General features: G+C 45.3%; 1 protein-coding gene across 1 annotated transcript in view; it reads left to right on the top strand.

Moving 5' to 3' along the window:
- The window catches only part of LOC112973831 (kalirin-like), a 62,832-nt gene extending 45,691 nt beyond the window's left edge, over positions 1 to 17,141 (top strand). Inside the window, exons 17-25 of the mRNA XM_026082187.1 lie at positions 2,527 to 2,554; positions 3,391 to 3,562; positions 5,766 to 5,887; positions 7,488 to 7,619; positions 9,527 to 9,691; positions 10,832 to 10,910; positions 12,130 to 12,330; positions 13,250 to 13,388; positions 15,321 to 17,141. Of these exons, the coding sequence (XP_025937972.1) occupies positions 2,527 to 2,554; positions 3,391 to 3,562; positions 5,766 to 5,887; positions 7,488 to 7,619; positions 9,527 to 9,691; positions 10,832 to 10,910; positions 12,130 to 12,330; positions 13,250 to 13,388; positions 15,321 to 15,866 (1,584 nt within the window). The 3' untranslated portion in view covers positions 15,867 to 17,141. The remainder of the gene's footprint in view (positions 1 to 2,526; positions 2,555 to 3,390; positions 3,563 to 5,765; positions 5,888 to 7,487; positions 7,620 to 9,526; positions 9,692 to 10,831; positions 10,911 to 12,129; positions 12,331 to 13,249; positions 13,389 to 15,320) is intronic.
- The last annotated feature ends 419 nt before the right edge of the window (positions 17,142 to 17,560 follow it).

Below are 17,560 nucleotides of genomic sequence, written 5' to 3'. Positions count from 1 at the left end.
CTGATCTCTAATCCTACAAGGACAGAAATCAGTGAATAATRAAGGAATTTAGTGCGTGCTGCAGGGAAGGAAGGGGAGATCCACAAAGGAGATATGTGCATTCCAGTTAAGCCAAAAATTACCAAAATGAAGATAGAGGTGCAAATGAGCTAATGCCTTGGGTTACTAATCTGATAAATAGATGGTCTCATTGAGTGAAAAGTGGCAAGTGATGGTTATCTAGATTTAAATCTCTCTCCGTGGAACAACTTTTACTTCCTTTTCCATTTCACATGAATGACACAACTTCATCAAAAAGATGTCTCCCCTTTTCCATGCACAGAGAGGGGAGAGAAGGTATTTTCCTCCATCTAGTGTTGTCTTGTGCCCTTATTTTTCTTTTGCGCAGCTCTTCCTGCCCCATGGGGACTGGGGCCTCTTATTTTGGTCATCGTCCCCATCCCTCAGCAAGCGTCTTGCACCCCACTGCCCCATTTTAGCCACTGCCAAGAGTTCTGATGACTCTTACCAAGAAGAAACCCCCAGCCCTCTGAGGTGTCCCCCAGTTTTCCAGCCTGCTTCGCTCTTAATTGCACGAAGACAAAGCACTTGCATTCAAACACCCAGCTGCCGGMAGCAGAGCGGGATGCCGAGCCTGGCGCTGCGGGCTGGCACACGTGGCCCCCATCTGCAGGGTTTGTGGGCAGATGGGCTGGCAGAGCTCGCCGCTCAGCCCGGGGCATGCACGGGTCCTGCGCAGCGCCTCTGCTGAACACATTAGGGCTTTCAGCCTTCTCACTGGGAAGTCAGGGCTTGGTCTTTAAAACAAAAAAACCCTAAATATAGTAATAATCCTAAAAGAGTCTTTTTCTCTGGGGATGTAGATGGAGGTTTGCTCTTTCCAGGWTTCTGAGAATGAAAAGTTTGTAATCTCAGCTTTCCCAGGAGCATCTGGGAAACCAAATAGTCACACTTTTCCCTCCAGGTACGGACCTGAAAGACTCACTGGCCACACTGCCAGGAACTGTAACCAGGCTTTGCCCATGCGTAGCAGCCCTTACCCATTTCTGGAGCAGAGAGTGTACAGCACTGGTGTTGATTGCTTGTTTCGGCCAGTACGATAAATTTTGTGTTCTCCATAGATAGGCCCTGAAGGCTCAAACTCCTCCTATTGCTAGGAAGAAGGATAGTCTCAGTCTCAGGTGACGAGCAATTTATGGAAGGTATGTTTCTGTAGAAAAAAGTGCATCTTTGTGAGCAGCAAGTCTGCACTGTGCCTGGTTTATACAGCCTTTCTGGTGGTGACTGGGGAAAAAAGACCCCGAGGTCTCAGTGCTGGTACCAAGGTTTGCCTGAGGGTGTGAATGAGGGTTATGAAACCAAACAGAAGCTAAATATACTTCAGTGCTTTTCTCCCTGAATGGCACCCTGAACCATTCACTGGGGAAAATTATTTATAAATCCAAAAAATAAATAGGAATCTTGAAGTTTATCTACTTTATAGAAGGCTGCTTGCTTCTGCTTCGTGGCCTGGTTTCTGAGCCACTGCAAAAACTCACATCAGCTTTAGCAGGCTGTGGATTAGGTCACTACTTCATTGACACCTTCCAACATGACTCTGAAATCGATAGTAATAAAGATATATTTACCGTGCAATAAACCACACTGGTGTTTATGGTGCTTGATATCAATTTACTAGTTTTAATTTAGATAACAAAGCTTAATTAGATTATTAAAACAGTTAATGAGGCTAAAACCTGTATGCTGTTGTACACCATTACAAATTTAGAGAGTTGATATAGCATTTTAGAACTTACTGGCATTTTCTTTGGTATTCCCCACCTTCTACTTCCAGGGTTAAGATGATTTAATTGGCATATATAGGCCACAACGAGACAGAAGATTTTCAAGTCTTTGCTAGTTAGATAGTATAACTCACAGCCATCCAGGCCTGTTCMAGTTAGAAAGCAGAGCTTTCCAGCAATGCAATGAAATGAGTGAAATTTTACTAGTTGTGATAGACCGTGGGTTGTTGCGGCACTGATGTTTGTCAGTAGGCAAAAAGAAGCCAGTGTTTTTGTCGCAGTGTTTCTCCTTTTCGCCTGAAGCTGAGCAGAAGTTAAAAGCCATCCCCCCCCAAAACTGGGTTGAGATGAGATGCTCCAGGGTGCACGACGAATGCACGTGGTGTGTCATGTGAGTCTGGAGCTGGGTACATGGGGCACAACCGGGTCCAGAAAGAAAGGATTTAATGGCTTGAGCATTATCATCTAAACAGACAAAAAGCACAGTTCACCTTACTCAGCCACCTTCCTAGTTTTGTGCCTGTTACCTGTGATGCAGTTGGCACTAGATCCAATGTACACTTTATCAGAGTGTAAGAAGCTGCACCTTTCATTTAGTTTTTCAGCTGTGCACTGGCTGTTCAGTTGTCACTAAAGCTTGCTGTGTGCGCCAGTTGTTAGAGAGACTGCTTGTACCGACCAATCAGTGTCTCCTTGTAACTCTGCAGAAAAATAAATGTTTTTATTTCTTTGTATTTTTCAGATAATCAACCCAAATTTCATTCAGGAAGGTGAGTTGAAGACATCTGTGCATTGACTTGTGTTGATGGGCAAGTCAGCAGCTGTGATTTATTCACATGAGAGCGTATTTCATAGGCATTATCTTTCAGAGCAAAGACAAGTCTCCCTGGCCTCCCTTGGCTGGGGCTGGTGTGCTCCCCTGGGAAAGCAGTCCTCCTGTAGCTCCCCGGCTCAAAGAGCCTGCGATACACGTGAGGTTGAATCCTCCAAACCTGCCCTCCACCACACACTCCTTCCACAAAAATCTCACCTCCTGCCAGCACACAGACACACTTTCAGCAGAAAGCACCAGGGCAAGGACCAGACATCCCAGACCACAGGGGAAAGGCCCATTCCAGGCAAAATGACCCAGCAGTAAAAGTTATCCATACATGACCTGGATCTGTGCCTTTGTTCAGGACGCTTGAAACACTAATATTGGCTGTATCTGAGGGTGCTGAGCTTAGGTGGTGGCAGTATGATCCCTGAGGTCCCTGTGGCAGTGATTCATGAAAGCAATCTGGTGCCTAGGGAGGAGCAAGCACCAAGCCTGGTCTTGCCAGCCGGAGGCATTACTGTGTTGAGGGGCCACGCAGAGGTTGGTGGACAGACAGTCCCCGTTACCTCCTTTGCTGAGTTGAACATTTGGCTTTTAGTGAAGGTGAAATTTCAGTAATATACATTCCAGGCCCTAGGACCCTCAGCCTTTTGGGTTCCAGATCTTAAAGGCTTAACTTTGACACAGTCCTCTCCATAAGAAGCCACAAAGTGGTCCTATACTGTGTCCTCTAGACTTGGATGGGGAATGTGCATTAAGAGAAGGTGTCCCCACTGTGTTTTGCTCCAGTGGCTCCAGAGTTTCTTGTGCCATTAGTGGATATCACATGTTTGCTCGGTGACACAGTGATGCTGCAGTGCAAAGTCTGTGGACGGCCAAAGCCAACTATAACCTGGAAAGGACCTGATCAAAACATCCTTGACAACGACAACAGCACAACCACTTACACGGTGTCATCCTGGTAAGGTCCTGCCTTTGAATCCCAAAGTATCTGGTCACGATGGTTGCATTACCCTCAAATTGGAATATGGCACCAAGCAGGCCACAAGACTCATTAGAAATGCAGCTGATCAAGGCTGGCTGGTGTTTCCACACATCGCTGCACCACACACCAGCTAGAAGGGGTCAAAGTTTGGGGCTCAGGTAGCGCTACAGTTTCCCAAGCTGACACAGAGGTATATCCACACAGTACATTGCTGGCAGATGTGTGCTTGCTCTSATGGTGCTCTGACCTGGAGATCATGACTTCATGAGCCAGCTTCAATACAGAAGCAATTAATGTTTTCAAGCTTTGGCTAATAGTGCCTCTCCTCTGGTGGGGCTTAGCTGCTTTGATTTGATGCCYTGCTTGCCTTTGCATAGGAACAGGGGTTGAGCAGAGCAAGCCCTCATCGCCTTACAATATTCTTCATTTACATAGCCATATCACTGCGAATTTTCTCATCTCCTGGGCAGTGGTGGTAACTCATGCAGCTTTCCAAAGCTGCTGTTCCAAAAGCAGCCTACATGTGCTCCTGGGAAAGCTACATCTGGCTGTACTTGGCCAGAAAGATGCTCGTCATGATGCGGCCGGCCCAGCTAGGGGAGAGGAAAACCATCTTTACAATAARCACTGGGAAAATCTGAAAAGATTGAGAGTTGAATTCAGGTCAGGTAACAGCCTGCTGCTGGATGCTGATCTGCAGCTTATATAAACTATTTGGGCCAACAAAATTGAAGTGGAAATCTCCAGGAGGCAATCTTTCATGTGAACTTTTCAGCACTTCTGGCTCAGGCTGAGATGAATCCAGGGAGTACAAAGTCAGTGAAAGTGAAAAATGAGTACTAAGAAAGAAGAGATTTTATATGTTCAACAAAAAAAATTAGGCCTGATCAAGAGATTCCCTCAGAGACGGTTGGCATGTGAGGCCACCCCAGGGCACTCACAATTGCCTTTTGGGCCATTACTCAGTAGATTGCTAGTGCTCATAGCTTCAGACTTCTAGCTGGGATTGGATGGGGGGATATTTCCATATGGGGCTCTGTTTTACATCACGCCTTTGCATTCCCTCTCTGTGCATTATCAGCACTTGTATTGTCTTGTTATTCTTATTTGTTTTTCAGTGAAGACACTGCCTGCCAAAGAGAGGCCCAACAGATCAGTGTCTGTTTTACAAATCTTGCTGGCATGCGTGTCTGGCCTTGGGGGGGGGGGGGGGACGGGACGTTTCTATCCTATTTCGAAACCAGCATAGTTAGGCCAGCAAAAGCCCCAGTGTCTATGCATTTACACCAGCAAAGGTGTCCTTTTGCAGTTTCCAATAGCTTATGCATTCAAGAACTAGTCTGGTTTTGCCATCAAGGGAATTTGTTGTTTGCTGTAAGCTGGATCTTCAGTACAGTTAGAGCAGTTACACAAGCAAAATCCTTTAATTCAAGCCAAGTCCCTTAAATTGCATATTGCAGACTGCAGTGTGCAAACCTAGCTGACTATGTACAGCCCTGCTATAAATTCACTGGATTCAGAAGAACTGTTTGTTTGCTCAGATTGGTCCAAATATTTAGTGTCTTTCAAGACCTTGGCACCGACATTCCTTATCCCTCGCTGTTGTTGGATAGTCCAGTCTTCTGACTGGTGGGGGCTGGCAGCCGCCTTAGATCGCATGCTCCACTGAAACTTTCCAGAAATGTCAGCCACCCCACGCTGCGCAACTGGTTGGTGCATCTGCAGGAAGTCCAATCTGTCCTGCGTGTTTTGGACTTGTTGCAAAYGCGCAGCAGCTCAGCACTTCCTCAGATTAAAAAAAAAGGTGCCTGGGGAAACCTTTCCAGATGTGTGGGGTCTAAAAGCACCAACTCTGGACAAGCACAGTAAATGTTCAGCTCTTGGACTTTGCTTGCTGCTTTAGTGATTGTTGCCCATCTCCTTTGAGGCCACAGCAGACAAATAGATTTACCCTGCAGGGCCCCATTTGGACCATTCGACTCAAAATTTCATTAAAGRCCTAATCCTGACATATTGCACCATTGTATTTGGGTACCAGGTTTGCTAGGGGGATGTTCCTGCAAATGAGTTAAAAGGATTTGCATGCACTTGTGTTTGTAATGAAGTAGGAGAGAAATCAGTGTAAAAAGCATAAGCGAGTGAAGCAGAATTTTATAATCTGGGCTTCCTACATCCATAGCGACTCTGGAGAGCTCACCCTGAAGATCTGTAACCTGATGCCTCAGGACAGTGGCATTTACACGTGTGTGGCAACTAATGAACATGGAACAGCATCAACCTCTGCGACGATCAAAGTCCAAGGTAGTGTTTCTGACCTTAACACTGAGTATTTTTCCTTTACGGGGTCCTTTTGCGGTGGCTGGGAACACCCAGAAATATCTGGTGTGAAGGCAACCAGATGTGGAGCTGGAAAGTTAACTGAAAAGTTAAAACCATGTAGCCTTTCCTCAGCCACGGCTCCCACTGATGTTGGAAAGCATTGCAGCTTCTTTGYGCTTAAGTCGTCTGATGATAAGCACCACATTTGGGAATCTAAAATGCATCAGCCCCAGTTGAGCTCCTGTCATCCTGCTCACAGCACGGCTTCCCAGGGTCTCAGCRAGGTTTGCTGGGGGAAGCGGAGCTCCGCGGGCTGCGAGCACCGCGGGGAATCACCTGGGCGCTTTGCTCCTTAGAGCCTGCCTGAAGCAGGGGAATGGGATCTAGCGATGCCCGTTCTCAGCCTCCCTCTCTCTGTGGAGGACGGAGGAGATGAGGGTGAAAATTTGCCCCAGGGGAACTGTTCTGCAGGGATTCAACTCTGAGAAATGTCTCCAAGCCTGAATTCTCAGTGCCGTAATTAGTGACCCATCTAACTGTAACAAATATGAAATGATGAGCTGATTGCTCATGACCTCCAGCTCTGGAAAAGCATATGCTAGCATGAGAAATGAGAGGTGCCTGCCACACTGAAGGGGATGGCATAGAGATGGATGTCTAAGTGGTGACTTAGGGATGCAGGAGTGTCACAAGTGTTTAGAAGTTGATTTGTTTGTTCTCACAATTTGCCCTAGAAATATAATCTCCCCAATTTATCAAAACAAGTTAGTGACTGCACTAACTGCTGCTGTGCTGAAGAGAGCCTTGAGCAAAAYGCAGAGGTAATACTGGTCATTTGTCGATCTACTGCCAAACATACCGGGTGCCATACACACGGGAGCACTTTGAGTGGCTTTCATGTGCCATTTTGTGGACACTTCAAGGGTAACTACCTCCCTTCCTCCAGAACCTCATCTGCTGCTCAGTGAAGTCCACGGGAATATTTGTGTTCCTTGATACCATGGGCTTTGCATCAGGTCTTGAGCGGGAACAAAAATGAGCAGAAACTGCAAGTAAAGAAGCTCTGCATTTACAGCAGTTGAGCTGGAAATGACAGCTCCGCGGCACCCAAGGGGCGATCCCCCAGCCGTTCTCGCAGGCCAGCGTGGAAGGCGTGCACATTAGCGAGCTGGCCTCAGTGACGGTGACGATCAATAACTGCAGCTGCTTTCCTTTGCTCCCTAAATGCTACTATGAAAATGGGCACTTGGGAGTCACACTAAAGTTTATCACAAGCTGCGAGCAGAAAGAAATTCCCACTGCTCTGTAATATTGTGTAACCCTGTCCAGGCAGCAGGGCATGCAAGAGCCACTGGTTTTTTCTAGCTCCTGGTATGGAGGTGTCAGACCCAAGGTAGTAGGTGAAGGAGACCGTGGCATTGCCTTTCCTGCGCTTGCTCTCTTGATACACAATAAACCAGGATGCTCCCTCTGCAAGGCACAGTCRCTGCTTAGTGGCCTGAACAATGTACCAAATCTTTACAATAAAGCACTAGTGCTTTTGACATGTTGCTGGATTGTATGCGTATTTTCTGTTCCCAAGGTGTTCCAGCTGCCCCAAATCGCCCMATTGCTCAGGAGAGAAGCTGTACCTCCGTGATCCTACGCTGGTTACCCCCATCCAGCACAGGAAATTGCACCATTTCAGGCTACACTGTGGAGTACAGAGAAGAAGGTAAGGGGTTTGGGCTGTGCTCACCAGCTGAGAAAAAGAGAATATAGTAATTCTCCTTTTTGGAGCAATAGATCCCCAAAACCATCCTTGCCACCACTGGGTACCCGTGGTGCTGCTCTCTATTGCTCATGGATCACAAAGCCAGAAGAAACCCTTCCATTATACAGTCCAGCTTCTTGTGTATCACAGACCTTTCTGTTTCCTCCAGTCACTTAAGGCCAGTAAGTGTGTTAGGCTAAAACATATCTGGTAGGCTAAAACATATCCAGCGGTAAGGCATCCTTTCATCATTTGCCTTTTACCACTGTGGTACCAATCAAACCATTCTGGCATATTTTTCCTGGGAATGCAAAAACAAGCAGCCTCATTATTTTTTGTCCTGGATAGTGTTGCAGTTTCCTGCATACTTTTCAAACTCAGCTCTGAAATCCATTTGTTCTTAACTCCAGCCGTGCTTTCCCCCCTGCAAAAGTAAACAGATAATAAATGCACTGTTGTTCCCATATGCACAGGCGTGTTTTCTTGTCAAGAGCATTTGAAATGAGTCACTTCCCTTTTTTCATTCTCCGTGTGAAGGTGTGATGCTACCTGGGCCGTAAACCTTGCCTTAGGTATGTGRCCTCCTGTTCTTTCCCTTCATCCTTCAGAAAACCCTATCCCATGTTAGTAAATGTGCAAACTTAATCACACCATCCTATTAATCCCTCTACTTAGCAAATACTCTGCCTTAACCCTTGCTCTTGCCATCAGTGTGACTGGCACATTTGAGAAAGAATAAAAGCTCTTCTATTAACAACAGCCCTCAAAACAAATAGTAAAAAGCGTACGTGTTTTCAATATTCCTCCCACTCCAAAGGAATCACTGACTTTTCCCTGCATAACCAACCTTGATCTTCTAAGTGGGACTTGGCAATCTGAATTTTCCAGTATTATACATGGAATAAATAGATCATGATAAATAATGTAAAGCTAAAAAGCCATGAACTTACTAGTTTTAAGATAAAGTTTGATATATTCGTGAAAGAAATTATTGGAAGTGACAGGGCTCAGTGTCCCTAGGGGTCCTTTTCTGTTTTGTGACCATGTATATTCCTATGAGATGGACAAAGTATTGCTTCTTTTGAGGCCACAGGTTAGGCAACATTTGGGTTTTATTTCCATTAGGAGGAGGAACACGTGATAGAGTCACACATTGCTGCAGTCCTGTTTATCTGCAAAGAGCCCGTGCTAAGCCTCAGGAAGCCATTTCTCCTCCAGCAGCTCCAGGCGTCCCTCTCACCACCGCTGTCTCTGAAAGCACCTTGTCCRTGAAAGCGCTTTGACTGCACTGAAGGGCTTTCTCGGCTTCACCTGGGACTTCCTTCCCACCTCCTCCATATTTTTCCTGCAGTATTTCTGCTACTGCTTCTCTCATAGCTGAGCTGTCATCAAMTCAGTCCTCCTTTCCTGTCTTATTGCCCACCTGGAGAAATCACCTGTAGTACGCAGCCACTGCCAGACTTCTGCATTTATCATCTTGTCCTTGGGCTGTGGCTTTTCCATCACTATCAGTCAAGTGAGGGGCATCTCATTTAGCCAGATTGGAAGGTGGCTGCAACACAAAATAGCTCCCTATTGTCCAGATCTGGTTTAGCAGCAATAAAGCAGTCTGCCTTAGCTTTGTCTTTTAAAAACCCGGTGGATTTTAACCTCCCAGGGCACGTTCCTTTGCATGAGTTGGGCAGAGCAAGTCTCTGTACATGCTTTGTTGTCATGTTGTTATCGGTTTATGAAAAGGCCTCTAGCATGCCCCTGTATATCCCCGCTCTGGGCAGCAAGGACAGGCTCTGGGTTCACACATTGAGACTGTGTTTCCTCAGCTCTCCTTCTCTCCCTCCTTCTCTCACCCCTACCCCCTTAAAATGCAGGCTCACAGGTCTGGCAGCAGTCGGTAGCCTCAACTTTGGACACTTACCTCGTCATTGAAGACCTGACCCCGGGCTGCCAGTACCAGTTTCGAGTGAGCGCCAGCAACCCTTGGGGGATCAGCTTGCCCAGTGACCCATCCGAGTTTGTGAGGCTCCCCGAGTATGGTGAGTAGGCACGGCAAGGAGGGGTGACGCTTCAGGGTGAGCAGGACACCCGATGCACGAGGTCAGTGCAGCAAGCTGGGCTTGTGCTTTGATGGGTCCTGGTACAAATGTTGGTCCTGAAGCTGGCATGAATATGAGAGAAAGAGTGGGAGATGCATAGAGCCAGCTCCTGCCTCTAGGACTCCTCAGGACTGTTCCCATACCAGGTCTCCTAACCTACCCTCTCTGTGACAGAAGCTCTTGCAACTTCCCAACAGGTCCCATCTTCTCCCTGATTTCTGCCCGAGACCCGTGCTCTCTGTCTGCAGCAGGGGAGAAGCAGTCCCATCCCACCATGACAGCAGCCGTGGTGACGTGGCTTGGGTTAAAGGCTGCTACCGGCATGTACTTTACTCTCTAGGTAACTGCAGAGAGGCTTGGGGCTGTGCTTGAGCTCTGCGTCCTGCCCAGTGAGTCGCCCGCACAGCAAAGGTGCGAAGTGACGCCTCCCTAGCCCCAGAGCAACGCCTGCAATCCCAGGGGCTYCTAGTGGGCAGTTTAACTGGGGTCCACAAATCAGTCTGCAAAAAGTAACCCTCCCAGCAGCAGCCCTGACATAGGGAGGCTGTGCTGGAGGCAAGTCCCTAGCGCACAGAGCTGTGGGAATTTGGGACAGAGCTGACTCAGGAGGTGCCGCGGACAGAGCACAGACTTCCCCATGTTTTGGTAGCTGCAGTGCGTAACTAGGTCTCTGACCGGCCTGGATAGCGTGGGCTGGATGAAACAAGAGCTCTCACGTGTTCRGGGCTGCTGATGCCTGTGCAGGCTGGACTTATGCCCCCGTGCCTCGCCCTGCCTCCCCGGTACCTGCCGACGTGCCCTTAGCCTGCCTGCGTTGTACTGTGGCCCTCTGGAACAGCCCCGAATTGCAAGGACAGAGCTGAATTCACCCTACCCCCACCCTCCTCTGAGCTGCTCTGGTTTTTAGTGCTCCTACACACTGGAGTTGTGCCTGAGAGGTATGAAATTAGGCTCTTAGCGGTAATGTTTGCTGTTTTAAGTAATATATTCTTGCATAATTTAAAGATACGTAGTTTAAAGTCCACAGCAGAAACTGTCTGTAACTTTACACTTTCTTGAATATACTTTCTTCTCCCAAAGACTCTGCTGCTGATGGTGCCACTATTTCATGGAAGGAAAACTTTGACCTCGCTTATGCAGAGCTGCATGAGATTGGGAGGTAATATTAACCCTGCTTATCACTGAAGTAAAACACCAAAACAATGGCTTGAGGCTTTTTCCCTGGAAGAAAGTTTAGGGTGTTTTTTGCAGTTAGCTCGAAAAATGCTTTTCATTTCAAAAAGCATTGCACATTAATTTTTGGTTAAAATATGGACTGGCTAAAATGCTGACTATATCTTGTTTTTCAAGACCAATTGTGATCTGAGGATTGCAGCTTGGAAATGGGTGACAAAATGCAAACTTCTAAACGATTAGGCAGCGCAGTCTTTGTCAGCCACTGCCAGCTTTTGCTGTTATCTCCTCTGACATCTCTGATTTGATGTGAGCTTTTGAAGTCATGATAATTTGCCAGTTCTGGATATGCTTAAACCTCAAAGACTGAGTTTGTCAAAACACTTGGGCATGTGACTAACTTAAATCACATGCTTAAGTGCTTTGCTGAACGGGATAGTCAGTTAAGCAGGAGTCCAGCTAGGTGCTGCATATGTTGCCAGCCCTTGGTGCTTTGTGCAGGCAGCAGATAAGGGACATACATACAAGATATTCAGATTAATGAACTTGGTTCTTTATCTCAAAGATCAGGGGCAAGCAATTCAAGGGCTGAAGAACGAGGAGTCTGTCTGGTTCTGTAGAAAGAGGAGTGATGAATTAATAATAGGCCAAGTTCAGCACATGGTTTCATTAAGTACTTTTACCTTCAGTAGTGGTACTGGGCACTAGTCTGCTATACATTTCCTAAATGCTTTCATGTCAGCTTCTTGCTTTTAATTGCTTACCATATGCCTGAAACAGTGAGACAAAATGATTGGCTAGTGATTATTTAACAAGGTTTTTCTTGCAATTGTCAGAGAAAGTTTGGGCTCTTTATTAAAGCAGACGGGGAGGGGAGACCTACTGTAAAAAATAAAGATAGAACCCGTAAAAGTAGCAGCATAAATTGATCCCAAGGGAGACTGTTAGAGGACATCACTGTGACTGCACAAAGCAAAGTGACACTGTTTGCTCTTGATGTTTGCTAATCCCCAAAGAATCTATACTCTATACTAAGAGGCAGAAGTTCTTTGTTGGAAAACGCTATGGACAACTAGATAAATCTGATTCCTTGTGAAATATTAATGCACTGAATCAAATAACACTTTGAAAACAAGTCTGTTATTGTACTGAAAAATTGGCATGATTTATTCATAGGTCCCCTTCATTATTCTGTTTTTTTTCAGGGGACGATTCTCCATAGTAAAGAAATGTGTTCACAAAGCCACCCGGAAGGACGTTGCTGTAAAATTTATTAGTAAAAAAATGAAAAAGAAAGAGCAGGCAGCGCATGAAGCAGCTTTGTTACAGCACTTACAGCATCCTCAGTACATCACTATCCATGATACCTATGAGTCTCCTACTTCTTACATCTTAGTTTTGGAATTGTAAGTATGTGGGGCTTACTCAAGTTTCTGGGTAGAAATCACAGCCCTGTTATGGACAAGGATAAAATTCACCCTGACTTCAGCGGAGCAAAGATTTTTTGCCTGTTTTTTATTGATTGTGACATCAAGTGACATAGACGTTTTCTGCTGACTTTCCACTGCCATTTCCTTACAGTAAATAAGATTCAGCGTGACAAATAAATCTGCTCCAGTGAAGCTTGGGTAATTATATCAGCAGCTAATTTATCCCACTGACTAGCATCAGATTTATTGGGGCAGTTTCATCCACGTTTTATATTTGAGCAAATGTGCATCAGCCAGATTTAAACCTATGTTGTTCTAATGCTTTTCAGTGATAATAGCTGTATAGCAACTATGCTTGCCCCTATAAGGAAATAATAGCAGCTGAAATCCAAAATCTCTTCTTTGTTACAGTGTAGCCAACAAAGTATATTTGGGCTCTTCACTTGTTTATTTATACAGATAAATAAAACTAGGTGGAAAACTTTTATTGGGTTAGTTTTCCCACAGAACATATTACCAGCTGAAAATGTCAGTGATTTTTTTTCTGCATTATGCAACCAGCTCTATAAATAAATAGACAAATCCAAGTAATTAAATGGATCTGTTTTTCAAAGGAACTGCCTCCATCTATTGAATACATCCTTGAGCAAATTAGTGTACTTTGAGACTGCTGCTAAATTTTTCAAGGACCGGGGATAACAATTGAGCATTAATCACTCTACCACTTCCACGGCCTGCAGTATCTTGAGATATCATTAAATACTCATTAGATCTTTTATTTTAGCTTCCTCCATTTTCAGGTCACAAAGTTTCCATTGCAGTTTTGTTTTCAAATATTAACTGTTCTGGGAGATGTCATGTGATCTTTCATGTGCGGGGTGCGATTTGTTTGCAGGATGGATGATGGTCGTCTCTTAGATTATCTAATGAACCATGACGAACTTATGGAGGAAAAAGTAGCTTTCTACATAAGAGACACAATGGAAGCCTTGCAGTATCTTCACAATTGCAGAGTGGCCCATTTAGACATAAAGGTAAGAAGAAAAGAGAATGAAGCTATTATTCAGTGGCCTAATACAGACAGCTCCCTGCTGTACAGACAGGGAGGAGGTGCAGTCTGTGCCCCAAAGAGATGATCGCCTAAACGGACAAGCACTCTCTTTCAGACCTCTTGTGTGCTAGGTGACCAGAGAAGGGACTTATCGACCTGCAGCGCAAGGTCTCTTTCTTCCTTTGAATAAGTGATGCACTATTTCCTTGATTCACTGGTTTGTTCTCAAGGGCTTTCTGGAAGAGGGATTTAATGAAGGAGAGAGTGGACGTCTGACACAGGAGTGAGATGCCAGTAGCTCCTGAGTGAAGGGGAGGTATAAAATAAGTCCACAGGTATGGTTTGGGCTCAGAGCTGTACCCCCTTAGCTACCAAGCTGGCTCATGCTCAGAGCAGGCCAGGAGGAACGCGTGTCAGCCTGGCGCATGCAGCAGGGCCATGGAGAGCCCAAAGCAAGGGCAGAGGAGGAGGAAGGCGAAGGCGGGGGGGAGAGGATTGGCAGCAGCAAAGGAAAGCAGCAAGCTGCATCGTGCCGCAGAGCCTTAGAGGGGAAGAGGATGGGAAACAAACCCAGGGAGAGGTTCAGAAGAAGAACAAGCTGTAATTTGGAGGAGAAATTCATGCAGTCTGCAGTGTCGCGGTCAGTCAGATGAGCACAGCTCTTACTTTCTTTTGTCAGCGCACGTGGCAGGAGGCACCTTACTGTCCTGGATTTGGTATTGTAATGCTGTCCTCACCAACATCCCCGTGTTCTCGGATGACAGAGAATTAGTGATTGAAGTTATGATCAAATGTTTCGAGTTTTGTGGTCTGCAGCTTTGATTCAGGATGCCATGGATATCAGATAATTTATAATTTACTTTTTAAGATGCTTGTGCAGACTTAATTGTCAATTAAAAACGGAGACTGAGAGAAAACCTAACTTTCTCATATAGTGAATGTTGCAGCACCTTGGAGGTCACTTCTCAACTCTGCAATCCCCAGGCATGTCATATGAGGCAGAGTTTTCATTCTTCTGCTGCCTACTACAAAAAAAGAAGATTTTTTATAGAATATCTTATGTGAAAATTAGTCCCAAAAGGCTACATTATCCAGGTTTCTTTCAGTAAGACTGTTTGTATTTTCTGCTGTATTTATAGGATCTGTCAAAAAGTAGATATTATTTGTAGGTAAGAAACTGCACTGAAATTCTCTATTTGATCATGAGACACTTTCCAAAAACAAGGTGGGAAGTCTATTTTCTGTGACCTATTTACAGTTCTCTTGAACGAAGCATGCTAAATAAAGCACCTTCTGTTGCTAAGTGGGAAGCAAGAGCCACAGTGGCAGTGACAGGAGAGTTAGCCATGGACCAAGTCTTGACCCAGGATCCTGCTCAAAAGCATGTTGATTTTGTTGGTGGAGACTGTACAAGAGAAGAGCAAGTGGAAGGATTTGAACAGAAGTGTAATGAGTTTTGCTTTATATATGCAGACATGAGGTARCAGTAAAATATGCATGAAGATGAGGGGCTATAGGACAGATGCACAGAGGAGTCTGGAGAAGGTGCAAGAAGTAAATTTAGAAATCTTCACAGTACCAACAAAGGAAGCGAAATCCATGCTAAGCCCCCAGAGCAGAACATACAGGGAATGCTCAATCTCCCACTGAGAGAGAGAGAGATACATCTTAAATACTGGAAGAGTTGGTAGAACAGGGGGAAAACAAGCTGGGATGAAAAGTAACTGCACTCTGGCTTGGAAGCCATGTATACTAGCATTTACATAGGAACACTGGCAGCTACATCCAGTCAATTGACAGCAACAGTAATGGTTTGCACTGGAGCCCCATTCAAACTTACATGGTTGTGGGAGCAAAGTTTAACATGATTACATATAATTACATAACAAAGTTTTCATTATTATCTTTTCAACAGCCAGAAAATCTGCTCATTGACTTAAGAATCCCAGTACCTCGTGTCAAGCTCATAGATTTGGAAGATGCAGTGCAAATCACAGGTCATTACCATGTCCACCATCTCCTCGGAAACGCAGAGTTTGCAGCTCCTGAAGTTATCCAAGGCCTTCCTGTCTCCCTGAGCACAGATATCTGGAGCATTGGGGTTCTCACCTATGTCATGTTAAGTGGTGTCTCTCCATTCCTGGATGAAAGCAAAGAGGAGACTTGTATCAATGTGTGCAGAGTAGATTTCAGCTTCCCACCTGAGTACTTCTCCGACGTGAGCCACGCTGCCAGGGATTTCATCAATGTTATCCTTCAGGAAGACTTCAGGAGAAGGCCAACAGCAGCCACTTGTTTACAGCATCCATGGCTGCAGCCACACAACGGCAGCTATTCCAAAATCCCACTGGATACCTCTCGCTTGGCTTCCTTCATTGAGCGCCGCAGACACCAGTACGACGTGCACCCAGTCCCCAGCGTCAAGAGTTTCCTAATGAGCAGGCTGAATCCAGGAACGTAATGCAATCGATCCCTGCGACACTACACTGCTGGTCCCAAGGCAAGACGCAGGGAGTGAGCAGGCACAAAGCAGATCTGTCTGTATATAGCTCTGTATTCGGCATTGCATTTCACACAGTTTCCCTAATGGAAGGGTACAAATCATTCTGGAGGTCGCAGTATCTGCCCAGTTACTCTGAACCAAAGTGAAGAGGGATAACAGCGGCAGGTACTTGCTTCCCTCCCCTTGGCAGGCTCTTCTTGGGAAGCTTGCTATTGCCATGTCCGTCATAAAATGGGGCTGTCAAAAACAAACACCAACTGGAAATGAGAGCCAAAATTGCAGTTGCCTTATTCTTTGAGAGGCAGCCTTCTAAAAAAAAATCCTCTTGATCTTGCTAAACTGATTTCAAGATATATGACCAACTAGGAGTAGAATAGTGTGTGGAGGAGTAAGATTAGGCTGACCTTAGCGTGTACTGCAGAACTGGACTGAATTCAGTTTTTGCTGAAATCACTGTAAGCCTGCTCCAGGTTCACAGATGGATTTTGCAAGCCCTGTATGCCCAGGTCTCCCTTGATTTCCCCGTGGACACTCTGCCTGCATAGGACATGAACGATCAGCCCCTATTCACTGTTGGATCAGCTTTTGTGGTGGCGTAGCTTAGATACGCTCTCGTTATGTGGTAGTGCTCGAACAGACAAAAATCCCATGTTACTCCTTGGGCTTTCAGCTATGTCAAGTCAACATGCAGTACCTTTTGGAACTACGATTAAGGCAGTGAATTCATTGGAACATACAGCTGTTTTTGACTAAGCACAATGGGACTATGATGGGTTTTTTTTTAAAAGCGTTTTATAAACACTGTACAGAAATCTTTTGCAAAACCTGTGCATTGAGAAAAGGCTGTGTCCAATTTTTGCAGTATCTGTAAACTAGATGATGATGACGAAGACAATTTTTTCTATCACAGGTTTTCAGTATACATATATTGTATCATATATATAAATATATATATATAAAGGATCCTGTTCCATTTCTAGCTTCAGAATTGCTTGGCCCAAAGTCCATCTAAAGCCTTTCAAAGTGCAGTAGGAGTGGTGAGTTCATCCTTGTGCTTACAGCTTGAAAATCGTTTTCAGTGTTTAAAGCATGTCATTTCATTTCCAGACTTGTAAATATCTCTCCAGCTGCCGTTAGCACCTCATCACCAAAGCATTCGTAAGCATATTTTTATGTCCAAAGCCTAATTTGTAATAAAAGAAAAAATATTCACAATTAAAATATTTCTCTCTCACAAGCCAAGTTGCAACATCATCATGTTGATGTTACAGTGACGGAACCAGCCTTAAGTATGACCAACATAGGGAGTCTGCAGTGACAAATCAGCAGTTCACAGGCTGGCCAAGTCTTCGCTATTTAGCAGTGGGATTGGAAGGGGAAACACCTCTCTGGCTGGTGCTTCCCCATCCTGCTCCTGCACCATAAAACCCTACAGTCTTGTAGGCTGATGATCAAAGAGATTTTTTCCCCCAGCATGTGAGTACATTGTCTCAGTGCTGAGAGCCGTTGCTGTGCCTGCAATAGGGAATGTCAGTTGTTACCAAAGGTTTTCCTAGGGAAAAGGGCTTGATCTGACCATATGTACTTGGTATAATCTCTCCTGAGATATCTTGTAAGGGCAGGGGTCAAATTCAATACACCATCCAAATAAC

This window comes from Apteryx rowi, unplaced genomic scaffold (genome assembly GCF_003343035.1).
Source record: "Apteryx rowi isolate R43461 unplaced genomic scaffold, aptRow1 scaffold_57, whole genome shotgun sequence".
Taxonomy (NCBI): domain Eukaryota; kingdom Metazoa; phylum Chordata; class Aves; order Apterygiformes; family Apterygidae; genus Apteryx; species Apteryx rowi.
Note: the sequence above shows the minus strand (reverse complement) of the source record. Positions and strands in the feature narration are given on the sequence as shown.